Consider the following 27394-nt stretch of genomic DNA (forward strand, 5'->3'; position numbering starts at 1 on the left):
GTTGAGCACCGACGTTCACCATCCAACCTGATGGAGCTTGAGAGGTCCTACAAAAGAAGAATGGAAGAAATTTCCCTAAAATAGATGTGCCAAGCTTGTAGCATCATACTTAAAGACTTGAGCCTGTAATTGGTGCCAAAGGTGCTTCAAGAAAGTATTGAGCAAAGGCTGGGAATACTTCTGTACATGGGATTTTTTTTTTTTTTTTTTCATTTTTACAAAGATTTTAAACAAACTTCTTTCACGTTGTCATTATAGGGTATTATTTGCAGAATTTTGAGGAAAATAATGAATTTAATATATTTTGGAATAAGGCTGTAACATAACAAAATGTGGAAAAAGTGAAGCGCTGTGAATACTTTCCGGATGCACTGTATAGGATTTACCAACCTTGGTCCAGTAACTGGAATTAATAGAAGGTCGTTGAGTCTGGGATGCTGATGAATTGGGATAACGTCACCTAGAAATTGCTGTAATATAACAACAAAGAGTCATTTAATAAATTGGAACTGCAATAAAACCTTTTATTTTTGTTTTGCATAGAGTGAAAAGTGGTTAGAATCTCAGTATTGTTTTTTTTCCCTGTTGTCTGTGCTTACAGGGGATTGCAAGACGCTAATACCAAGTCAAATTCAAATACTTACACTGTATGCATTAGAAAAATTAATTTAGTGATGTATTAACCCCTTCACGCCGACCATAAGTAAATAAGCAGGCCCCCTGGACTGGGCTTTTTTCTGTGGGGCCGCATATTTGCGCATCTCCCATGGCGCGCTCCCAGTATAGAGACCAGGGTCTCATGGAGAGCCCGATACTAACAATCGGACCCGGATCTTCCTAATCTAGGTCACCTGACCACTAGGGATGAGCCAAACCCCCCCCCCCCCCGTTCCGTTCTCACCAAAACAGACCAAAAGTTTGTCTGAACTTTAGAACCCTGTTAAAGTCTATGAGACTCGAACGTTTGAAATCTAAAGTGCTAATTTGAAAGGCTAATATTCAAGTTATTGTCCTAAAGTGTTTGGGGACCTGGGTCCTGCCCCAGGGGACAAAAAAAAGTTTTCAAAACTGCAGTTTTTTCGGGAGCAGTGATTTTAATAATGCTTAACGTGAAACAATACAAGTGAAATATTCCTTTACATTTCGTACCTAGGGGGTGCCTGTGAAGTAGCGCTTGTTTCCTGTGCTTAGAACTGTCTCTGCACAAAGTGTAATTTATGAAGGAAAAAAAGTCATTTAAAACCACTCGCGGCTATAATGAATTGTCGGCTCCCGAAAATACAGAGAAAAGGCATTGAAAGTCATTGAGAAAAACCCTTCAGGTCTGGTGTGGATTTTAAAGGGGAACTACACCCCAAATAAAATAAAAAAATGGCGTGGAGTTCCCCCCAAAAATCCATACCAGACCCTTTTTCCGAGCACGCAACCTGGCAGGCTGCAGGAAATAAGGGGGGGGCGAGAGAGCACCCCCTCCTGAACCGTACCAGGCCACATGCCCTCAACATTGGGAGGATGCTTTGGGGGTCTGGGCATCATCCCTACAACCCCTGCCCGATGGTTGTGGGGGTCTGCGGGTGGGGGGCTTATCAGAATCTGGAAGACCCCTTTAACAAAGGGGACCCCCAGATCCCGCCCCACACCCCCTGTGTAAATTGCTAATGGGGTACATTGTAACCCTATCATTTCACAAAGAAAGTGTAACAAATTGTAAAAAATAAATAAAAAAAACACACAGACACTGTTGGGGAAGTCCTTTATTCAAAATTATAAAAAAAAAAAAAATTCCAGCAGTGGTAATCCACTCTCGGTCTCCGCTCCAACGCTGTCAGTATCCTGCGATGGGTGATCTCCTCTCCGGGGTCCAGCGAGGATGAGATATCCTCTTCATCCAGGTCCAGGATCCAGCTATAAAATGTCTGCAGCGCAGAGAAGATCATCCATCGCAGGATACCGACAGCGTTGGAGCGGAGACCGAGTGGATTACCACCACTGGAATCTTATTTTAAAATTTTTTAATAAAGGATTTTCCCAACGGTGTTTGTGTTTTTTACAATTTGTTACACTTTCTTTGTGAAATGGTAGAGGTACAATGTACCCCATTACCAATTCACATGGGGGAGGGGCCCGGGATCTGGGGGTCCCCTTTGTTAAAGGGGTCTTCCAGATTCCGATAAGCCACCCGCCCGCAGACCCCCACAACCACCGGGCAAAGGTTGCGGGGATGAGGCCTTTGTCCCCATCAACATGGGGACATGGTGCTTTAAGGGGTCACAGACCCCCAAAGCATCCTCCCAATGTTGAGGGCATGTGGCCTGGTACGGTTCAGAAGAAGGGGCGCGCTCTCTCGTCCCCCCCCACTTTTCCTGCGGCCTGCCAGGTTGCGTGCTCGGATAAAGGGTCTGGTATGAAGGGTCTGGTATGGATATTTGCGGGGGGAACCCCATGTCATTTTTTTTTATTTGAAGCAGGGTTCACCTTAATATCCATACTAGACCTGAAGAGCCTGGTAATTGAATTTGGGGGGACCCCCCACGCTTTTTTTTTATGAATGACATTATAGCTGCGAGTGATTTTAAATGACTTTTTTGCCCTTCAGAAATGACAGAGACAGTGCAGAGACGGTTCTAAGCACAGGAATAATTCACTTTTATTGTTTCACTTTAAGCATTATTAAAATCACGCGAAAAAAATGCTGTTTTTAAAACTTTTTTTTGCATTGATACATGTCCCCTGGGGAAAACACTTTTTATGACAATAACTTGCATATAAGCCTTTAAAATTAGCACTTAAAATCCCCCATAGACTTTTACAGGGTATTCCGCGGCTTTTCGAATTTGCCACGAACACCCCAAATTGTTCGCTGTTCGCCGAACAGGCAATGTTCGAGTCGAACATGAGTTCGACTCGAACTCGAAGCTCATCCTTACTGACCACGGTCATAGGCTATCATAGTGATCAGTCACTGTGAAGTCCGCCTATCTCTGTGAATGGAGGAGAGTGATACTTAGTATTTCTCTCTCTCCTTGCAGAGAGAAAAATAAAATAAAAAAGTGTAAAAAAAATAAAAATAATAATAATAATAATAATAAATTAAAAAATTATACGAAAAAATACCCAGATCAAGGGTTGATCCAGGTCAGATTTTGTTTTTGTTTTTAGCATAAGTTAGCACTATTGATTTTGCGTTGTACTACGGGTACAAACAACATACACATATGTGGCATCACTGCGATCATCAAGAGCAGGAGAATTTAATTTGGGTTGCTTTTTTAAAGAGGATGTCCACCGAAAAAAATAAAAATAAAAGTCAACAGCTACAAATACTGCAGCTGCTGACTTTTAATATCGGCACACTTACCAGTCCTGGAGTCCAACGCCGTCCGCAGCAGAGGATGAGCGATCGCTTGTCACTCTGCTGCCCCCCGCCATCCTCGATGAGGGAACCAGGAAGTGAAGCGCTCCGGCTTCACTGTCCGGTTCCCTACAGCGCATGCGCTGCGCCTGCCGAGTGTTCCCAGAGCACAAGGGGGGGGGCGGTGACGTGCTGCCCACAGACTGTGGCCAGAAGTGCAAATACCTGTCTTTAGACAGGTATCTGCACCCCCCTGAAAGGTGTCAAATGTGACACCGGAGGGGGGGAGGGATCCGATCAGCGGGAGTTCCACTTTAGGGTGGAGCTCCGCTTTAAGGAAGGTTATGGTAGTAGCAAGAAATATACAGCTAAATGTAAAACAAAATAAAAAAAAAAAAGTTTTTTTATTTTACTATTTTGGGTCAGATTTCCTTTGCACAAAGTAGTTGTGGTAATATGTACGGTTTTACTTACACATGTCAGGGTTTGAAAACTGTGCTTAGGCATTTAGATTTGTTTTACCCTTAGGCACGAAGGGGTTAATAATTATGCATCAGCAATATTTGTGTCTTTTATATCTGTCTGGGGTTTAGATTTAAAGCAAAGTGGGAAAACAAGAATCTTTTACCTTTTTTATTTCATCGCTTAGCTGTTGCTTGGCAGCTTCCACTGACGTCACCAGCGTGTTCACCCTAACGGTGGTAAAGGATGGCGGGTGCGACAGACAACGCTGCAGACGGTCAAATTTTCTTTCCACTTCATCTAGGCCCAAACTAGCAACAAGCTGGAGGATATAAAATGCACAGCAACTTTTTTTTAGTACACACTATAGGATTGTAACAGACCTGGGACACCTTTGGGTGCTCTAAACAGAATAGTAATGTGGCGCACATAGTGCCCCCTCACCCTCCTTTTTAGGTCCTGTTCCAAGCCACATTCCTCGTGTCCGGGTTTCAGGAGGGCTAAAACCCTGACACATGATTTAAAACCCAGACTACCCAGATGAATCCCAGACAGGTGGCAACCCTAATCAGGGTCCACATCAGAATTCCACCTTACTTAAGGGTCCCCCACCAGAGGTCCCCTCTTACATTAAGGTTCCCACCAGAGTCCCTCTCATATCAGTGGAGACCATAAGCAGTCTCTGGTAACCTGAATCCTCAATCTATGCACATTAAGGATATACACCTAAGCCTAGCTGAAAACTGGATAACTTCCTGGAGTGAGCCGGATGCTCGATAGTTTGGAGACGCCCAACTCTAGGCCAACAATAGGGTCATTAATGTGTTGAGCTTATTCAATTAATGCATCTGTGAAGATAATATGGAGCTCATAGGAACATATCACAGTGTACAAGTACCGCAGGGGTCCTATTAGTATTGGAATACAGAAGGCGCTGCTTTTCCCAAGGTCCACAGACTACATGGGACTTAAGTGTTACTAAGCCCATAACAGTAAGGCTGGGTTCATACTATTGTGAATTGGATGCGGGAGACTGTTCTTCTGTCTGTAACTCCACACAGTAATGCAAGGCTTTCTCCCTGGTGTGGAGTGTCGTGCTCGCCCCCTCCCTTGGACTACAGGAAAGTCAAGACGCCCACTAACACACAGATCCTTTCTCTATCTGCAACGTAGAGAGCGTCCTGACTCTCCTGTAGTCCAAGGGAGGGGGTGAGCACGACACTCCACACCAGGGAGAAAGCCTTGTATTACTGTGTGGAGTTACAGACAGAAGAACAGGAAGTGAGGATTTCTCAGAAGAAATAAGGACATTTAAAAGCAAAATGGAAGGATGAGGTAAGTGAAGGAGGACTGCACTATGGTAAAGGAAGCTATTTAGGAAAAAAGTTTTTACCTTTACAAAGGATTTAAAGGTTTGCCCTTTAAATCAATCTGTATATGCCGTAAAGCAGGCTTGTTAGGCCTCATGCACACTGGACGTTAAAATAACGTTATAGAACCGCCAGTAGATTTGCAGTTTTTCAACTTTTGCCAACGTTTTTGCAATAGTGTTTTTTTTTTAGCAGTTTTCTGCGTTAGCTTTTTTTGCATTTTTTTTTTTCAGAAAACATTTTTTTGTTGGAGCGTTTTTACAGCTGAAAAACATCTCTCGGAACCCACTTTTTTTTTTTACTGCTCAAAAACACCACTGCCCAAAACTGCCGATAACAGCCTATGTGTGCATGGACACATATAATAACATGATAGAGAGTTTAATGAATGTAGGAAAAAACGTCTACTGCGAAAAACAGCTGCTGTAAAAACATTCAAAAATGTCCAGTGTGCATGAGGCCTTATACTGACTGTGGAACCTAAGGGGTTAATCCTCTGCATTGTGTAAAAAGGCTGCTTGATCCTGTATGCACAGATCCTCCCCTCCCTGCACAAGTCCGGATAAGACAGAGCCATTGGAGCCAGGCTGCACATGCTCAGTTTGGTGTGTATTGCTAGAGAGGTTTTTTTATTCTTGGGAGAGTGCATGTGATCAGCACAGGGCCAATCAGCACTGTCCAGGCAGAGGGTCAGGATCTCTGCAGCCTCATGGCCCATCCATTAAGGGCACACGGGCACCGCCCCCCCATCAGTGCGTCTAGCCCCCTAAACTACATGCCGGGTGCATGAATTCCAATGTTTTATATTTATTTTTTGAAGCACGCAATTAGAGCCAGAAGCTCCAATAGGCGTTAAAAAAGGGTGGGCTCGGGGCGCAGAGCACTGAACCCTGAGCCCACCCAGTTGTGTGATAATAGAGAATCAATAGTGGCTGTTGTCACACTGATCCTCCTCCCGGGCCAGTCAGGAAGCGGGTCCTGAGACCCATCACCTAATTGGCTGAAAGGACAGGTGATCCTATTGGATGCCTGGGAGGAGACACGCGGCAGAAGCCGCTGTGATGCAGAGGAGAAGGAGACGCGATAGAAGCCGCTGCCTACCACCCGTAGGAGCGCTGCCTACCTGTGACTGAACGAGGTAAGTGCAGGGCTGTATGACCGACCAACAGCATGGGGGTGGGGTTGTTTGCCCCCCAAAAAAAAACTCCAGCCGCCACTGCAGAGCAATATGAAAACTCCTCCTACAAGCTTCACCAGGAACTGATAGAAATCACAAGACTGCTATATACTGCTGATGAGAAAAAGGTATTTATCCGTTTATATTTACTAAAACGATTGCATTTCCATGTTCTGTGTACTGTGGGAGACCAGATATAGTGAATACAGGGTCCTGGGTTTAGTAACACTAGAACTCCAAGAACAAAAACATGTAATATAATGCAGCCAGCCACTCCTTGGACCTCACAACATCAATGTCGCTGCATTTACTTTTTTTTTTAAATCAGTACAATAGGCGGGGGAAGCCGTTGGGTACAGCGGCGGCAGGTCACAGTTCTACATTAAAACAGTTAACTCACCTCCTTATTGTGATAAACATTGCACAGATAATCTTCTACTTCTCTTTTAAAAAGGATCTTCGGGAAAACAGACATTTTATGCTTGATGGATTGTCACCTTTTATACCGCAGCTAAAATAACCTAAAATAAGAACAAACACTGAGCAAACGTTTCTTTGTATGTACGCTGTATGTGCGTTTAGATCTAGATGTACATACACACAAATTAGCAGCAGAAACATCCAATCACTGCAGTTTGTGTATTTGCAATTGACTGAAGCAATGAAATCATTTGTTTAATACAGCTAACAATCTGACCAATCTCTTTTCAATCCACTGTAAAATGTGGTCAATGTTGGAGTTAAGTCCAACAAGGTGCATGCCACTTCATGAACTTAGCTCTTTAATTTACCTTAACGCTATTGCAATTCTTCCAGCGCTCTGAAGGTGGATTTTCTAGTCTTGGCTGCTCTGCTGTGACTGTCAGTCACTCTTCTCCCCCTCCTTTAAAAGAACACAAAAAAAAAAAAAAAAAAAACATGTTATACTTACCTCCACTGTGCAGCTCGTATTGCACAGAGTGGCCCCCGAACCTGGTCTTCTGGGGTCCCTCGGCGGCTGTCTCGGCTTCTCCCTGCAAGAACTCCTTACCTTCATGCGAGTGAGCTTGCATGCTGATAAGTTCCTGCGTGCGCGCTCCCGTGATACAGCCGCTCACTCCAGGGCTCAGGTAAGTAAAACGGGGGAGCTGGGGGCGGTATTGTCGGATGTTTTTTCACCTTTACAACCCCTTTAAGTACTAGAGTGCCAGGCTGGAGAGGGAAGAGGAGTAGCTGGCTTTGGCTCCCAGCCACACACTGAAAGGCAGAGCCAGTTGTCAATCAAGCAACTGGGTGGATCACAACATTATTGTCACGGTCCTTTCAGTTACTTGGGGTGTCTCTGCGACATCAGCCAACAAAAATGCGACTCTGGGTCACAGAAGAGGAAAAGTCACTCCTCTGACCCAGAAAAAAAAAGTATGGCCAAAGCATTTTTTGGTCATGATCACAGGAGTGCACTTACTTTTACCCATTGAAATGTGGGCACAGCCCCACTGCAAGGGTTCATATTTTATGTGTCCAGATTTGAGTTTTAGGCCCCATTCACACCTGAGCATAGCGTTTTCAGGCAGAAAGTCACGCAATTTTACCACGATTTTGTACAGGTCAAAAGGTCACCAATGTAAAAAGCAGAAAAACGCCCCAATCTGCCTAAAAAAAAAGTCCCAGTTGTTTGAGCTTCAGGCGTTTTGGAGCGGAGACCCTTTTCACACTGAGCCGCCCACAGCAAAACGCCGCTATTTTTACCACCGATGCTATGGGCGGATATGCAGCGCATTTCGGCCACTAGCAGGGCATTTTTACCCCCGCTAGCGGCCGAGAAAGGGTTAAAACCGCCCGCAATGCGCTGCTGAAACAGTGCATTGCGGGCGGTATAGCTGCACTGTCCCATTGATTTTAATGGGCAGCAGCGGTGCAGTAGTGGTATACACACCACTCCTTCACCACTCCAAAGATGCAGGTAGCAGGACTTTTTTTACTGTCCTGCTAGCGCAACGCTCCAGTGTGAAAGCCCTCGGGCTTTCACACTGGAACAGCTTTTTAAGGGCGGATTGCAGGCGCTGTTTTTAGGGCTATAACGCCTGCATATGCCCTCAGTGTGAAAGGGGTCTTAAAGCGGGGGTTCCGCGGGTTTTCGTTTTTTTTTTTTTTTTTAATCCTTCTGCTGCTCTTACCTCCTTCAAATAACCACTCGTGTCTCCTAACCTTTTAGCCCGCAGCATTTCTTATGGCCCGAAAAGGAGATGTTTGAAAATCCCGAGATGGACATTTCCATCTTTACTGTGGGCACTGTGAAGCCCAGCAGCTTGTCCTTCCGTGATACGGTGAATGCTGACGTCAACACTGCACTGTTGCCATCACAACGGCTGGCGCAGGTCACGTGACCCGCGAGATATCGCAGGATTTCAGCACAGCGCGTCTCCTGGGATTCTCCTCATTCACTCCCAGGAGACATAGCGCTGGTTGGGGGAAAATTGAATACACGCCCACTCCCGCGGGGAAACACTGATTGACGGGAGAGAAAATGCTGGATTAACAAGGTAAAGACGGCGATTAAAAAAAAAAACAAAAAAAAAAACGAATTGAGTATTATCGATCGGTATTGTTTTAAGTCAGCCAAACTTGAAATTTAGGGTGAACCTCCACTTTAAGGTGACCACAAACGTTATAATCTGATTGTACAATTTCTTGTAGATCCACCATCCAGGGCCTTGTACAATCAGACATGTGCAGTGACCTTGAGCCCCGGTTCACACTGGTGTGATGCGAAAACCAGCGCAATTCCTGAGCGCATTCCACATCGAATTTCACTCGCAGGCAGTTCGCGCTGCTCTCCGCAGGTGTCAATGTAAAGTTAATGACACCCCCAATACGGTTCGCAGATCGCAGTGCAAACCGTGACATTGGACAGGGATCAGAATGCATGGGTGGGAGCACCCATGCGATTTGATTCCAGTGTGAACCAAAAACAGGGTCCTGCATCATTTTGGTGCAAATGCGATGCAATTTCAGCAATACAGTTTGCATGGCTGAATTCGCATCGCACAGACATTGCATGTGATGTGCACAGCAATGTGGTCCAAATCACATGCGATGTCTGGCATCGCACTAGTGTGAACCCAGCCTTGGGCCCCTTTCACACCAGCTGCGCCTCTTCTGATCTGCAGGGGATCCGTGAACAGATCAATTGCTAAATCTCAGCTGAGCTCCTGTTCATAACAATGCGACTTTGAAATCACGCTACTGTAGCGCAATATCAAAGCCGCATATCAGTGCAATTTGCACTGCCAATTTTATTGCGGCTTCATTTAACAGAAGTCTATGCAAGTCGCAATGAAAATGGTAAGAAAGTAGCGCAGGAACTTTTTTTCGTAATCACTGTGACATGAGTCGCAGCGACATGAATGGTTCCATTGCCAGTGTTCTATTGAATAGTGAGCTACATTGAAAAGTGCTCGTCAAATGGTATCTCCCATCGAAAAAATGCCTCCTATGGTATGCGCATGCGCTATGGTCACGTCACGCCAGCTGATCAGGGAATCAGCTGGAGTGGCTTTCCGTACTGCGCATTCACCTTTCGACGGAGGGCACTATTCGATAGAACACCGGCAATGGGGTGCGACTTGTTAAATCGCATGACAAGGCGCACCGGTGTGAACGGAGGCTCAATGGTATAGATGTGTTTTATGCCCTCCTGGACCTTAAATGATCAGACTAAGGGCAGATGTAAATAAATGTTTACATCCGACGACCTCAGATCCATCACATTTATATCCCCCAAAAAAATGAAAAAGGCAGCAAACTTTTTCACTTTTTCTGCAGACCTGGACAGATTCAGATTTTATCGGACACACATTTGTTTACATTGGTCTGTCCATAGACTTACACAGAGCTTCCAATCAGATCTATGAAAACTGCTTATACATTGTTGGAATGTGGCACATTTTGGCACTAGACAATGTTTTCATTCTAAACGTTGCTCTCCATTAATAAATAAGACAAACGAGGAAACAAAAGGCAACCATACATTATTATATTATGATAAGAACTGACATATACAATCAGGGTCGTTCTAGGCATGCTGTGTATGAAAATCAAGGACATTTCAAACAACACAAGCAGACATGACTGTCCCTGGAAATAAGAGGTGACCAGAAATCACACATATACCTCCATGAGATCCGTCCAATAAATGTATGGGCAGCAATGAACGATACACTTCTGACAGCAAATCCTACCTTGGTGTAACACATGTATCCTGTGTTTAGGCACGCACACCAATAAAGATACACTGTCTGCAGTTCAGTGTATTAAGGTCTAATGAGGCGGCCATTTTGTTGTAGACAAAGTGCCTTTTGCTGCTGCGGAGTCTCAGTTCCAGGAAGTGGAGACATAATAGAGTTGGAGCGATGACAATGGAGGACGGGTGATTGAAATCACCATTCGTCCCTAGTAGATGCTATTTAGGTGAGGTGTCCTGACTCATGTTTATAATCTATTTCACTGAATGTATCCTCACACTATTATTATCATACCTCCCAACTTTTCAACTTAAGAATGAGGGACAAATGAACATACCTCCCAACGAAGTTGTTGAGCGGGGAAAGGAGAATTCCGTGGATCAGTTGTTGAGGGGGGGTCCGCGGATCAGATCAGAGTTGTTGCGCGGGGGTTCCGCGGTTTTGTGGGGGTTGTCCGTGGGGGTTGTCCACGGATCAGAGTAGTTGAGCGGGGGGGGTGGTTCAGAGTTGTTGAGCGGGGGGGGGGGTTATCGCTAAACGCGGGACCGCGAATCGGGGGACCGCTAGATTTAACGCGAAACGCAGGTAATAGCGGGGGGTGGGGGTGCCGCGGAATCGCGGGACTCTAGCTCTGATCGCGGGACCACTGGATTTACCGCTAATCACAGGACAGTCCAGCGAAATCTGGGACGGTTGGGAGGTATGTTATTATTATTATTGTATTTAACTAAACTAAAACTATACATATCTCCCAACTGTCCCTGATTTGGAGGGGTGTTCTATCAGATTACCACTACCCATCAGATTGTGTAACGGAAGTGACGTTCCGACCAAAACATACCTACTGCGCATGCGCTATGCGTTCCACACGCTTCATGATCTGACCGGTAGCAGTGTTTCATCAGATTTGGCAACCCTTCAGATATGGTAACGGAAGTGACGTTCCATCACCTGCACATGCATACACCCGCCGATTCATCGTCTGCGCATGCGTACACCAGCCTTTCTGGTGCATGCGCATGCGTGCACCCGCCGTTGCTGCTCCTGCGTCTGTGCTTCGGCAGCATCTGCGCATGCGTTCGTTTAGCCATCTGCTTCCATCTGACTTTTTTCATCGGAAATTCCGATCGTGTGTACAGGGCATAAGAAGTTGACTGGGACAGATGCAACATCGAAGCGATGCTGCATCCACCTAGGTGAGTATGCTGCACCCCGAGCCCACCCTTTTTTAAAGCCAATTAAAGCCTCAGTCTTTAACCACTTGACCACTGGGCACGAAAACCCCCTTAATCACCAGACCAATTTTCAGCTTTCGGTGCTCTCACAATTTGAATGACAATTACTCATACAACATTGTACCCGTCTGAAATTTTTGTCCTTTTTTTCACACAAATAGAGCTTTCTTTTGGTGGTATTTGATCACCTCTACGGTTTTTATTTTTTGCGCTATAAAAGAAAAAAGACTGAAAATTCTGTAAAAATAAAAATTTTTTTTAGTTTCTGTCATATTAGCGGGTTATTTCTCACACACGGCATATGCATACTACAAATTACACCTCAAAACACATTCTGCTATTCCTCCCGAGTATGGCGATACCACATGTGTGAGACTTTTACACAGCGTGGCCACATACAGAGGCCCAACATGCAGGGAACACCATCAGGCGTTCTGGAGCACCCAGACCAATTCTGACATTTCTCTCCTACATGTAAGGCCTTGTACACACAGGCAAACATGTACGATGAAAACGGTCCGCCGGACCGTTTTCAGCGTACATGTCTGCCCGGGGATTTCTGTATGATGGCTGTACTCACCATCATACAGAAATCCGCGCGTACTCGATACGCGGCGACGAGGCCGTGGTGACGTGCGCGGCCCTGCCAGTTCAATGCTTCCACGCATGCGTCGAAGTCAATCGACGCATTCGAGGGATGGCGGCCGCTCGGACATGTACGGTAGGTCTGTACAGACGACCGAACATGTCCGACGGACAGGATTCCAGCGGGCTGTTTCTAAACAAGTTTGTAAATATTTGCCCGCTAGAAAAAGGCCCGGCGGGCAAATGTACGCTGGAATCCTGTCCGCTCGGCTGTACAGACGACCGAACATGTCTGCTGAAACTGGTCCGCGGACCTGTTTCAGCAGACATGTTCGGTTGTCTGTACGGGGCCTAAAAATCATCATTTATTTGCTAAAAACTTACATAGAACCCCAAAACATTATATATGCTTTTTTTTTCAAAGACCCTAGAGAATACAATGGCGGTTGTTGCAACTTTTTATCTTGCACGGTATTTTCACAGCAATTTTTTGAACGCGTGTTTTAAAAAAAAAAAATTGTGCTTAAAAAAAAAAAACAGTAAAGTTAGCCCAATGTTTTTGCATAGTATGAAAGATGAAGATACGCCAAGTAAATAGATACCCAACATGTCACCCTTCAAAATTGCACACGCTCGTGGAATGGTGCCAAACTTCACTACTTAAAAATCCCCATAGGCGACGTATTGCAAGGTATTGGAGTATGGGGGGTATTGCGGAGTATGGGGGGTATTGCAGAGTATGGGGGGTATTGCAGAGTATGGGGGGGGTATTGCAGAGTATGGGGGGGGGGTATTGCAGAGTATGGGGGGGGGTATTGCAGAGTATGGGGGGGGGTATTGCAGAGTATGGGGGGTATTGCAGAGTGTGGGGGGTATTGCAGAGTGTGGGGGGTATTGCAGAGTATTGGGGGTATTGCAGAGTCTGGGGGGTATTGCAGAGTATTGGTGTTATTGCAGAGAATTGCGCAGGGAGGGATGGCTGCTCTGTGACTGCAATTGTCACAGATCCAGCCCACAGTGCTGCTGCTGCTGCCACCCGCTCCCCCCTTTCCTCTCACACTGTACCGAACGGACCGTACAGAGAGGAGAGGGAGGAACCGGCGTCATTACATGACGCCGGTTTGTTTACAAGTGATCGCGCCGTCATTGGACGGCGCGATCACGTGGTAAGGAGCCGCTTCCATTGGCTCCTTACCGCGATCCTTGTTGCTGCGGGTCCCGTGGACCCGGCGAGCGACGGTGATCGCGTGTGCACGCAAATCTGATTCTCCGGGAGGACGTATATTGACGCCCTCCCAGAGTAAGGGAGCCGCCTTGTAGCCGTATTTAGGGCGGTTACCAAGTGGTTAATCATGTGCTTCGGAAAAAAAAAAACACTGAAATCCATGCGTCCGGTGCCCCGCATGTAGATTAGGAGCCGGGCACATGTATAGACAGGTCGCCACTGCCTGAATCACACTTGAATCATTGAACAAAACTGAACCGAATTTCTAATTTTTGAATTTCCGAAAATTCGAATTTCTGACATTTTGAAATTTGAATTTCAGAAATTTTGATATTCCGGAATTCAAATTTTTCAAAATTTTGAATTTCCTAACCTTGAATTTCCTAATTTCGAATTTCCGATTTTCAAATTTCCGAATTTTGGAATTTCAAATTTCCTAACTTCAAATATACTAATTTCAAATTTTTGAATTTCCAAATTTCGAATTTTAGAATTTAAATTTTTAGAATTTTAGAATTTCCATTTTTGGAATTTCGAATTTCTGAAATTTCAATATTCCGAATATTAGAATTTTAGAATTTCCGAAATTCTAATTTTCTAATTCGGAGCATCAGTAAGGGGGAACGTTGCAGACAGTGATGTGAGGGGGAACGTTGCGGACAGTGATGTGAGGGGGAACGCTGTAGACCAGGGATATGCAATTAGCGGACCTCCAGCTGTTGCCAAACTACAAGTCCCATGAGGCATAGCGAGACTCTGACAGCATCAAGTATGACACCCAGAGGCAGAGGCATGATGGGACTTGTAGTTTGGCAACAGCTGGAGGTCCGTTAATTGCTTATCCCTGCTGTAGACAGTGATGTGAGGGGGAACGCTGTAGACAATGATGTGAGGGGGAACACTGTAGACAGTGATGTGAGGGGGAACACTGTAGAAAGTGATGTGAGGGGGAACACTGTAGACAGTGATGTGAGGGGGAACGTTGCAGATAGTGATATGAGGGGGAACGCTGCAGATAGTGATGTGAGGGGGAACACTGTAGACAATGATGTGAGGGGGAACACTGTAGACAGTGATGTGAGGGGGAACACTGTAGACAGTGATGTGAGGGGGAACACTGTAGAAAGTGATGTGAGGGGGAACACTGTAGACAGTGATGTGAGGGGGAACACTGTAGACAGTGATGTGAGGGGGAACGTTGTGGACAGTGTTGTGAGGGGGAACGTTGTGGACAGTGATATGAGGGGGAACGTTGCGGAAAGGGGTGTGAGGGGGAACGCTGTAGACAGTGAAGTGAGGGGGAACGCTGTAGACAGTGAAGTGAAGGGGAACGCTGCAGACAGTGATATGAGGGGGAACGTTGTGGACAGTGATATGAGGGGGAACGTTGCGGAAAGGGGTGTGAGGGGGAACGCTGTAGACAGTGAAGTGAGGGGGAACGCTGTAGACAGTGAAGTGAAGGGGAACGCTGTAGACAGTGATGTGAGGGGGAACGCTGTAGACAGTGAAGTGAGGGGGAACGCTGTAGACAGTGAAGTGAAGGGGAACGCTGTAGACAGTGATGTGAGGGGGAACGCTGTAGACAGTGAAGTGAGGGGGAACACTGTAGACAGTGAAGTGAGGGGGAACGCTGTAGACAGTGATGTGAGGGGGAACGCTGCGGACAGTGATGTGAGGGGGAACGTTGCAGATAGTGATGTGAGGGGGAACGCTGCAGATAGTGATGTGAGGGGGAATGTGTAGACAGTGATGTGAGGGGGGACGCTGTAGACAGTGATGTGAGGGGGAACACTGTAGACAGTGATGTGAGGGGGAACACTGTAGACAGTGATGTGAGGGGGAACACTGTAGACAGTGATGTGAGGGGGAACACTGTAGACAGTGATGTGAGGGGGAACACTGTAGACAGTGATGTGAGGGGGAACGCTGTAGACCAGTGGTTCTCAACCTGTGGGTCGGGACCCCCTCGGGGGTCAAATGATGATTTGTCAGGGGTCACCAAATCCTGGGCTGTTCCTGAAGCCCACTCTGCTCTCCCAGCCGCTCGGCTGGGCTGTTTCTGAAGGCCGCAGCCGCACCCTTAGCCTTTTCGCAGTCGCTCATTCAGTTCACGGCATGGCTAGGGGGCAGAGACTAGAGGTCAGCTAAATGGTGCTGGAGGAGACCATATGTCCTGATTTTGGGATAGGTGTCACTGCTACGAGACACCACACAGTTGGAGACACCGTGAGTAACACTACCTGTGATTAGAGTTTCCATTAAAAGTCCCCTCTACAGTTCTCAGATCAGCAGATGACCTTGATCAAGAGCACCTAAGTTGGCTGATCAGAACCCCCCCCAGCACTGCCACTCATCCCAACTCCTTGCCAGCACTGCCACTCATCCCATTTCCCCAAAAGGAGAAAGGATAAAAATAGAGAATACATGGAAGAGAAGAGAAAAAGAGGGGGAGGAACAAAGCAAAAGGGAGAGACAGTATATGAGAAAGCACAAGAAAGAAGGCTAGAGAGAGGGATGGGCAAGAAATAATTTGCATAGAGAGAGATAAAAGGAAAAGAAAGGAGAACAAAAATAGTGGTACATCCCAAAATGTACCATAAGGGGTTTTAATATTGTATGAGTGGAAGGGACTCGGGGAACTCTAAATGTCTGTGGGTTAGGGGTGCAAATTACTTTTCTTGCCTTGGGTACCCTGACAACCCACGCTACAAAAATTTTACTGTTAGGGGTCCCACAACTGGGGATATTTTATTAAGGGGTCACGGCTCTAGAAAGGTTGAGAACCACTGCTGTAGACAGTGATGTGAGGGGGAACACTGTAGACAGTGATGTGAGGGGGAACGCTGCAGACAGTGATATGAGGGGGAACGTTGTGGACAGTGTTGTGAGGGGGAACGTTGTGGACAGTGATGTGAGGGGGAACGTTGCGGACAGTGATATGAGGGGGAACGTTGCGGAAAGGGGTGTGAGGGGGAACGCTGTAGACAGTGAAGTGAGGGGGAACGCTGTAGACAGTGAAGTGAGGGGAAACGCTGTAGACAGTGAAGTGAGGGGGAACGCTGTAGACAGTGATGTGAGGGGGAACGCTGCGGACAGTGATGTGAGGGGGAACGTTGCAGATAGTGATGTGAGGGGGAACGCTGCAGATAGTAATGTGAGGGGGAAGGCTGTAGACCGTGATGTGAGGGGGAACGCTGTGGACAGTGATGTGAGGGGGAACGCTGTAGACCGTGATGTGAGGGGGAATGCTGTAGACCGTGATGTGAGGGGGAACGCTGTGGACAGTGATGTGAGGGGGAACGCTGTGGACAGTGATGTGAGGGGGAACGCTGCAGACAGTGATGTGAGGGGGAACGCTGTAGACCGTATTGTGAGGGGGAATGCTGTAGACCGTGATGTGAGGGGGAACGCTGTGGACAGTGATGTGAGGGGGAACGCTGTAGACCGTGATGTGAGGGGAGGTCAGGGGGGCACCGGGGCCCTGAAGGTTTGAGTTACGCCTCTGGTTTCTATCAATTTACTTGCATGCCACTAGGCAAAAGAGGTGCACCATTCCGAAAGTTAATGGAAAGATTTTTGTGTGATCTTGTTCCCAGGCAATGTCTTTCTGTAGGACCACACTGTATTGTCAGAAATGTTTTCTAGGTTTGTGGAAGCTACTGTATGTGTTCTTCTTGAGATAGCCAAAATTATACAATGATGTTTTTGTATATTTTATTTTTTTCGACAGTCTGAATTCAAATTACTCCTTAAATTGCAAACAAACAAAACATTTCCCAGCATACTTACCAGCTAGCCTGAATTTTTTTTTTTACCCTAACCAATCATAATAAAAACATAGGCCCAGATTCACAAAGCACTTACGCCGTCGTAGAACAAGGTACGCCGACGTAAGTGCAAATGTGCGCCGTCGTATCTGTGCGCCAGACCCACAAACTAAGATACGCCTAAAAACAGGCTTTACCCCGCCGACGTAACTTGCCTACGCCGGGCGTAGGATGGGCGCACATTTAGGCTGGACGCATGGTGGCGCTCCCATTGATTAGCCATTCAAATATGCAAATGTGGGAAATACAGCGATTCGCGAACGTACGTGCGCTCCCGACACAGGCTACGCGAGGTGCGCGTAAGTTGTACGTCTGGCGTAAAGTTATTCCCCATAAAAGGAGGTGCAACCCAGCAGCAGACATGCAAAGGTCTGCACCAGGGAACACAAGCCAGCGTATTTTAAGTTTGACGTGTGTCTGGCTGGGCGTAGGTTACGTTCACGCCATACGCAGTGATCCGGCGTAGTTTAGGCAATTGTTCCGACGTGGTTGTGAGCAGGCGCAGAGGGATGCGTCCACGTCACGGTGCATGCGCAGTTCGTGATACGTACCTGCTCGGGCGCTCGGCCCATCATTTGCATGGGGTCACGCCTCAATGCATGGGTCACGCCCACTTCCACCTACGCCGGCGTACGCCTTCGAAACCTGGCGCAGCGTTGGGAGCACTGGCTTGCTGAATTCCATGCTTGCCTCTCTACGCTGCGTTGGCGTAGCGTACAGTGGTTACTCTAATGTGCGCCCACACTCTGTGAATCTGGGCCATAGCGTTTAATTGTACACATTTGTAAATATATGTGAAAGCCGCACTGCCTCGCCAAGGCTCCTCTGTATAGTGCAGTCCTAACTCATATTTTTGAGAGTCAACAAGCTAGAGACTAGAGTATATATGCAGTGGATAAATTAAGGGTTGGCATGCCTGGAAGGAGCCCACCCCTCCTTAAGGGTGCAGGGACACATTAGGATCCCAGCAAAAGCACAAAGTCAGCTTAAGGGGGACATTGTTTCCCCACTTTAAATCCAGCAAACAAGCTTAAAAAAAATGGCAACCACCCCAAATTATAACTAGCCTTTAAAGTAAGGTGCACTTCACAAACAAATATTTCCCAGCACACTTACCAGCTAGCCTGCTTAAAAACAAATTTACCCTATTTAACAGCTCACATTAAAAACAGAGGGTTTAGTTGCACATATTTACAAATATATTTGGAAGCCACACTGTCTCACCAAAGCTCCTCTATAGTGCGGTCCTAATGCATCTTTTTGAGAGTCCCCAAGTTGGAGCATATACTGTATAAGGCTCCAACTTGGGGACCAAAGGCTGCTAGGACCTTTTTGGAAAATTTGACTGGTTATTATAGGTGTAAACGCTGCCAAGTCTGTTCTTTGAACAGCTGTAGGGATAGGAGACTGTGTTCCTTCCAGTCCTCAGCAACCCAACAACGGTTTGACATTGAGCCCTTTATTACCTGCTCTACAAAAGGGGTTATATACCTCATCCAGTGCCCTTGCGGGCTTCAGTACATTGGCCGCACTAAGAGGGCACTATCCGTTAGGCTCAACGAACACATTTCCAAAATTAGGAGTGGGTTTGACAAGCACTCAGTATCAAGGCACTTCGATTTGAAGCACAATAGGGATCCTTCTAAGACCCTATTTGTCAGGATCGACAAATATCGCCCCCATTGGAGGGGCAGTAACCTTGTCCGGGAAATTTCCAGACAAGAAATGGCGTGGATCCACCGTGTCAAAACCTACACGCCGTTCGGGCTTAAAACAAATTTCTAACAATAGATTCGTAAGACCCGTTACACTGCGGGTAGGCTGGCTTTTTTTTTTTTTTTTCGTACATACCGAGATCTCGCCGTCTCGTCCCTTGGCGGTGGGCGTTCCTAGTTGATTGACGTTCCTCGGACGGGCGCATACGTGACGTCACGACTTTCCGACAGAAGCCGAACGTCATTGCGCAGGCGCCGTATAGAGTCGGCTCTATTCGGCGCCTGCGCAGCGACGTTCGGCTTCTTCCGGAAAGTCGTGACGTCACGTATGCGCCCGTCCGAGGAACGTCAATCAACTAGGAACGCCCACTGACAAGGGACGAAACGCCGAGATCGAGGTATGTACTAAAAAAAAAAAAAAAAAAAAGCCAGCCTACCCGCAGTGTAACGGGTCTTACGAATCTATTGTTAGAAATGTGTTTTAGGGGGAACCACCCCTTTAATATCGACACAGATATTAATGCCTTTTTTAATAATTCTTAGCAATTTTTTCCCTTTTAATTTTGATAGGGTAAGATATTTATTAATAATATAAGAAGCGTCATTCTTTTTACCAAAATATTTACCCGATTCCATTATTATATACTGTCATATATCGCTCTTTTTATGCCGTTGATACATACTGCTATAGTAAGTTATTGTAGTGTTTTTGCACTAGGAGAAGTTCTGATATATATCTATTTATATGATTTAAATTTTAAATGGAATATAGGGTGTATTCTAAGTTACTCAATGTAAGAATGTTTTTTGCAAATGTATATAAGCCTGCATAGTAAGGGACCTTGAATGCAGATTTGTCTTTTATTTGTTTTTAAAATTAAAAATAACACGTGTAGTGCGGGGACCTAAGTGGTCGATCCGGGATTCACACCTGGTTTCACCCCTTAATGTCACCCAGACATGACTTTTGTTTACGTTTCTTTTTTATTTTTATTTTGGGCCTCTGCGCCTCCTGTAGTGAGGCGCTCTCGTCCAATCGTTGCACCCAGTGCGTGGTTATGTCCTTCCTATCTCAAACGGAGGCTTGATCTGCACTGGGCTGCATTCTATTGGCCCACAATGTCACTGGCTTCTAGCAGGCGTGGCCTCACGCCGACGTGTGACGTCGGCGTGCGCGATGACGTCATGCGGAAGTATCGCATGTGCGTTCCAGGGCGATACACACCGGACCTGGATGCCGGCACACGGGGGTTCATAATTGATCCCCCGTGTTGCCCCCCGCTTGGTCCACCAGCCCTGTGGCGCTCTGCATGTGGGTCCATGTATTTTTAGTTATAATCAGCCCGCGGGGTACTATTTATCATTGTGCTTCACTGATGGCCCAGATCGAGGCTTGGTCTGCGCTGTCAGTGCGCATGCGCGCCCGTGGCGCTGTTTTATCCCATAATTGGGACTGTTATTTAAGGGGGGTTATGCCGGTGTGTCACCCGTGCCCCAGAGGAAGCGATTTATCGCGAAACCGGTCGGGCGGAACGAGTGCTGCATCGGATCACCCCCCGTATACTTGCACGACTTCTTCACCATCTGAACGGGGTTTTTTTTGGTCAGCTTCCGGCCGGAGCTCCAATAGACATGCCCTTTTACCATTGTTTTAATGTAAGTGTGTTTTTGACTTCTTTTAAAATAAACGCATCTATGGTTTTACACTATTGCGGTTCCCATATGTTTTTCCATGTTACCTGGTAATCGAGTTCGCAAGCACTGGAATGAGATAAAGATTGGTTTCCAGCTCAGCCCACCTGCACTCTGATTTTCAACGGTTCATCTTTGACATGCTTTCTGGGGTCCTCTTTTAGTTAAGAGACCGCCGGATATCCGGTAAGAGGCTATATTCGCTCTTGGTGGTGCATCACTGCTTCGGGATAGTCACCTCTTAACCTTGGACTTATTTGTGGATCATTAGGTTCATCTTCTTTTTTCACTACACGGGTGGATAGAAGCTTTGCCGTCCCTCCAAGGACTTTTTATTTTTCACATTTCCTCACCTTCACTTATGGACATTGATTTGTTACATGTTGTTATGGTATTATATTTTGTATGTATTTAGCGCATCTTGTTTTTTTCCTTATGCTATCACTGTTCCACCGTATACAGTAAGGTGCAGCTTAATTTTTTCACATTAGTATTCCTTAGGAGTACCATCACATTGAATTAGTATTTTATTAGCACAGTTGCTCCCAAAACTTTTTTCCATATACTGTATAGCAGTGGATAATTTAAGAGCAGGTATGCTTTGTTGGGGCTTACCTCATTACTTTTTATCCCCGGACCATTTGTTAGCCTAAAGACCAGAGGTGTTTTTTCAATTTGGCACTGCGCTGCTTTAACTTTTAATTGCGCGGTCATACAATGTTGTACCCAAACACAATTTGCGTCCTTTTTTTCCCACAAATAGAGCTTTCTTTTGATGGTATTTGATTGCCTCTGCAATTTTTAATTTTTGCGCTATAAATGGAAAAAGACCGAATATTTTGAACAAAAAAAATATATTTTCTACTTTTTGTTATAAGAAAAATCAAACAAACTAAATTTTAGTCATACATTTAGGCCAAAATGTATTCAGCCACATGGGCGGATTCTCATACATTAACGTTGCTCCTGGGCAGCGTAATGTATGTGCTGTACGCTACACCGCCGCAGGTTTACAGGTTTACATCCTGATTCTCAGAACACTTACCTGTAAACTTGCAGCGGTGTATCGTTAATTCGCTCGGCGCAAGCCCGCCCAATTCAAATGGGGCGGGCACCATTTAAATTAGGCGCGCTCCCGCTCCGAGCGTACTGCGCATGCTCCGTCGGGTAAATTACCCGACGTGCATTGCGCTAAATGACGTCGCCCCGACGTCATTTGCTTAGACGTTTACGTAAATGGCGTCCAGCGCCATTCACGGACGTCTTACGCAAACGACGTATTTTTTTAAAAATTTGACGCGGGAACGACGGCCATAGTTAACATTGGTTGCCCCTGCTAATAGCAGGGGCAACCTTACGCGTCGCGTACGCTATGGAAACAACGTAAATTCTCAGCGTCGGACGCGCGTAGGTTCGGGAATCTCGTGTACTTACCTCATTTGCATAGACGACGGGGAAAACGGCGATGCGACACCTAGCGGCGGGAAAAAAAATTACTTTTAAGATCTGACAGCGTAACAGCCTTACGCATGTCAGATCTAATGGTTATCTATGCGCAACTGATTCTAAGAATCAGTCGCATAGATACCCGGGGCCAGATGAGGAGTTACGACGGCGCTAATGGTGTTGCGCCGTCGTAACGCCTTTGAGAATCTGGCCCATGTCTTTAGTAAAAAAAATGACAATAAGCGTATTTTTATTGGTTTGCGCAAAAGTTATAGCGTCTAGAAACTAGGGTACATTTTTTGGAATTTACACAGCTTTTAGTTTAAGACTGCCTATCTAATTTTTTGAGGTGCTAAAATGGCAGGGCAGTTCAAACCCCCCCCCCCCCCCAAATGACCCCATTTTGGAAGATAGACACCCCAAGGAAATTGCTGAGGGGCATGTTGAGCCCACTGAATATTACATTTTTTTGTACCAAGTGATTGAATAATGACAAAAAAAAATTAAAATTTACAAAAAGTTGTAACTAAATGATATATTGCTCACACATGCCATGGTTATATGTGGAATTGCACCCCAAAATACATTCTGCTGCTTCTCCTGAGTACGGGGATACCACATGTGTGAGACTTTTTGGGAGCCTAGCCGCATACGGGACCCCGAAAACCAAGCACCGCCTTCAGGCTTTCTAAGGGTGTAAATTTTTGATTTCACTCCTCACTGCCTATCACAGTTTCGGAGGCCATGGAATGCCCAGATGACACAACCCCCCCCCCCCCCCCAAATGACCCTATTTTGGAAAGTAGACACCCCAACCTATTTGCTGAGAGGCATGGTGAGTATTTTACAGCGCTCATTTATTTGTGAAAATTAAGAAAGAAATTTTTTCTCTTTCGTTCATGGACGTTCCGTTACCATGCGGAAGATGCACTGTCCAGGATGCTTCCAGCATAAAACCACAGGAGGGTAAGTACTACTACCTTGCTTCGGCAAGAAAACAGAGCTGGGCATCCCTGGAGAGGTGAGTAAAGGGCTATATTTTTCCCTTCTCCCCTCCTTCCCCTTCCCTCCTTCCTAGACTGCTGAGGTGGGGGTTGCCCTGGGGAGCCCCACCTGAGAACCAATATAAAGTATAAGTGCATAGATATTGCTTACCTGTGTCCATGTTGTCAGCTGCTGCTTCACTCTTTCAATGTAGAGAGCTGCATAAGAGATTCTGCTGCTGTGTGTTTGTACCATGCTGGATTGTTTGTATACCTGGCGGCCATTTTTTTTGTAGCCTCTATTCAGAGCTCGGCGGCCATACTTCAGGGGTCTATATGCACTACGGCGGCCATTATTTTGTAGCCGCCCAGCGCTGGAGGTGTTGCTCACACGGCGCCCAAGGTGGGGCTGTACCGCGTCTCCTGGCTGCTCAGCGGCCTGCGTGATGCGCCCCAAGAAGGACGCTTAGAACGGCTTTCCTCCAGCAGCGTCTCCCCATGAAACTGGGGCCTCTAGGTCCCGCTCGGCGGCCATTTTTTTGTAGCCCATTCAAGTATTACAGCACTGGTGGCCATGCTTTGGGGCCTCAAAGACACACGCTGCTGACTAGCAAACAAGCTGATAAGGACAACAGCCTTGTAGATAGCAGCCGTTCAGCAGACTGACAGTTATATTCAGCGGACAAGAAGCAGCTCAGCTAAACGGCACTGCACTGCTGGTTCCAGGGTGGTGAGTCCTCTGGGGGGTACCCCTCATCTCTGCTGCAGTTAGGAGGGTGGGTTGTCCACCTTGCTTGAAAACCGTGTGGGCAACATGGCGTCAGAAACAGACGTTTCTTTCCCTGAAACACCTGAGCTGGCAATTGATGCCCCTGTACCCGATGTATGGTGGACGCTAGGTCGGCAATCCTAGAGGCCTTCATTGCCAAGGTGGAATCAGCGTGTGGAAGAACGGGGGCTAGAAAGTGCTCCCTCCCCCCGCCATCTTCTGGGGACAAATCAGATATGGAGCCAGGTCTAGCTACCACTCGGGACCCTGACTCTGAGGTATCTGACGGTGCAGACCTAGAGCGGCCAGACAGTGAGGATGACTCTGGACCCAGGTCAGCTCACCAGAAGGCTCTGGTGAGTGACCTTATCAACGCAGTGCGAGATACCCTAAAGATAGAGGGGTCTGTAGAAGCAACAGAAGCGCCGGTCCCCTTTGGGTTCCGTAAGGCGACCCGCACTGCTAAGGTGTTTCCTTGTGTGTCTTATTTAGACAAACTTTTATACAAGGAATGGGACAGACCACAAAGGACCTTTTATGTACCTAAAAACCTAGCGGTACGTTACCCTCTGGAGGAGGGTTTCTTAAAGAAACGGACCTTGTCCCCCATAGTGGACCCTCCTGTGTCCAGACTAAACAAGCTTACTACCCTTCCGGTGGAGGGGGCTCCTGCCTTCAAGGACCCGGCGGACAAGAAGGCAGAGTCGATATCCTGTAACCTACACACTGTAGTAGGTTCAGCGGTACGCCCAACTATAGTTGGGGCACTGGTGTCCCAGACACTCACGGAGTGGGCAAAGTTACTGCTCATTGGGTTACAAACACATCACGCTTCCACCCACGAGGTAGCCCTAGCGCAACAACTGGTACAGGGTTTAAGATTCGTGTGTGGAGCCACATGAGGTGATGAGGACGTGACGTGACGCCTTGAGGGTGGGAGGTGCCGATTGCTCCATGGCTGCTAGCGGCGTCTGCCGCGCCGAGTCTCTGACGATCCCATCAACGGACCGACGGTCATCAGCGTGAGAGGCTGATTAATCGGAGGACCGTGCGGGAGACTTATCCCCTCGCAAAGACCCGACAACGCGGAGATTGACCAGAGCGCCCCACGATCCCCAAGTGAACTGTATGTATCACATGGGACGGCCAAGCGGAGCACAGTGACATTATCAGCCGGGGCTACATCAAGGCTTCCCCCCCACGGAGCGGCATAGTCCAGCGGTGTTCGGCGAGATGAACTGGGGGATTGGTGAGGCGCTCAGTTGAGCCGAGTGGGGTCGGGCTCCTTGCCCCCCCCCCCCCTCCCTATTCTCACTACCCCCTTGTAATGAGCTTATGAATGAATTTTTCTGCCTACTGTCATGTCTAATCTTGGGATGATTTCAGGTGTGGGACACTCTGGGGTCTAGCCGTTGATCTAACCCAGGCATGATATGCTGAAAGAGCAGGAAGGATACAATATCTTTCTCTGGTTGCTTTATTTAGTTGTTCTCTTTTTTTTTTTGTTTTTTTTTCTCTGTGGTTTGTGTTTTTGTTTGCTGTAAAACAACTGGGGGCAGTGATATAACAGTAGAGGGATCCGGAGGCTGGACGAGACGCTTAGTTGAGCCGAGTGGAGGAGGGGTGCTATCCCTCCCCCCCCCCCCCTCCCCCCCCTGGGAGCCCACCACCCCACCCCCTTCCGCTTCTATGTTTTCAAGCGGATGTACCTTTTAAATGCTCAGCTCTAGGAATGAACTCTGTGCAGTGTTCTGCAGATTACAAGTTGCAGGATTATTCCCATTTGGGAGGTAGCCTTTTCTATATTTAACACCTTTTTGACATACCCGACGAACGGCAAGTGATTGAGAGATTTGAGTAAAACTCTGGTGTCCTTGCTACAGGGACCAGTAAAGAGGTCTGATGAGACTCTTTTTCTCTACATATAAACTTATCTTTTGCCCTATGAACACTAGCGGAGGGGGGCCCTCTACCTCACGAGATTAAAAATAGTCTGAAGACACACAGGAAGGCTCAGGCCCATTTTTTCTTTTTTTTTTTTTTTTTTTTTGAGCAATAAGGAAAAACCGAACAGAAGCATCACTGTATTCTCCAGATACTTTGTTCACTTTATACATTTGATAAACCGCAACAAAACCACATGCATAGTGAGCACCCTCTACTGGAAGGATAGATCCCGCAGGTGTAACAGCCCGGTTTAAAAGTTGACGATGAACGGTGAAACAGAGGGGAAACCAATACCATTTCCCAGGAAAACAGGATCAAATGGTTACGAGATGTACCCTCTTTTTCTGTATAAATTTCTCCACTGTTAAGTCAGTTCAGCCAACACCTGGTACGCCGTACGCCCTCACTGCCATAGAGCCTGAGATAGACAATAAGGCTAGATTACTGTGACGAAGGGAAGAAAAAGGAAGGGAAAAGAGGGGAAAGAAAAAGGAAAGGAAGGGGGACAGGAAAAAAAAAAGAGAAAAAAGGGGAAGAAAGAGAAAAATACTCAGGCCTTGAAGTAGGGGTCTGAACAAGGCAGAGCAGAAAAAAAAAGAGAAAAGGATAATAAATAAACAGTAATTCGTTAAAACTCCTTCAAACTGGGGAAGAGAATCAGACCCACCAACAAAAGCATAATGAATAGATCAACGAGGGGTGTAACCACCAAAACACCTAAAAACAATCCAGGAAATACTTCAATACAGCAATATATGACCCAAGAAGGGAGTCTTAAAAGCCCAGGTTTAGTAAAAAAAAATGAAAAAAAGAAGAGTGAGACAAGAAAGGGGGAGAGCAGTGCCGAGAGCTCCAGAGGAGAAACGACAATAGAAAGCGAACAAAGTAAACCTGTAGAGCAAGCTCAAGACACACAACCCCCCACGAAGGCAGAGATGAATACCATGCTATTAAGGATGGAAAACCTTATAAAAACCGAAATTAACAGAATAAGATTAGATCTAGGTGGGCTGCTGGAAAGAGTAGAAACGACAGAAAGGAGAATGGAAGAACAGGACCAGGAAATAAAATTACTGAAAAAGCAAGTTAAGGTAATGAGTGACAATCAAAGAATGACAGCATATCGGATAGAGGACCAGGAGAATCGCAACAGGCGGCAGAACCTCAGAATCCGTGCGATTAAAGAAGAAAAGGGGGAAGATCTTAGAGCAATTATGAATTTAATATTTAACCCCCTGCTAGAGAAAGCAGCAGATGCGAAGCCCCTCAAGATTGAAAGAGTACACCGTATAGGAAATCTCCAACAGATAGAAAGATACGGACCAAGAGATGTTATTGTGCGATTTAGGAACTATGTGGACAAAGCGGAAATCTGGGGAAAGCTTA

At 46.6% G+C, this 27394-nt stretch overlaps 1 protein-coding gene across 1 annotated transcript in view; it reads right to left on the bottom strand.

The window, feature by feature from the left end:
• The window catches only part of NSUN6 (NOP2/Sun RNA methyltransferase 6), a 53168-nt gene extending 42491 nt beyond the window's left edge, over window positions 1–10677 (bottom strand). Inside the window, 4 exon segments of the mRNA XM_040352487.1 lie at window positions 391–470; window positions 3981–4136; window positions 6762–6882; window positions 10582–10677. Of these exon segments, the coding sequence (XP_040208421.1) occupies window positions 391–470; window positions 3981–4136; window positions 6762–6836 (311 nt within the window). The 5' untranslated portion in view covers window positions 6837–6882; window positions 10582–10677.
• Window positions 10678–27394: the final 16717 nt, after the last annotated feature.

Source organism: Rana temporaria, chromosome 5 (genome assembly GCF_905171775.1).
Source record: "Rana temporaria chromosome 5, aRanTem1.1, whole genome shotgun sequence".
NCBI lineage: Eukaryota > Metazoa > Chordata > Amphibia > Anura > Ranidae > Rana > Rana temporaria.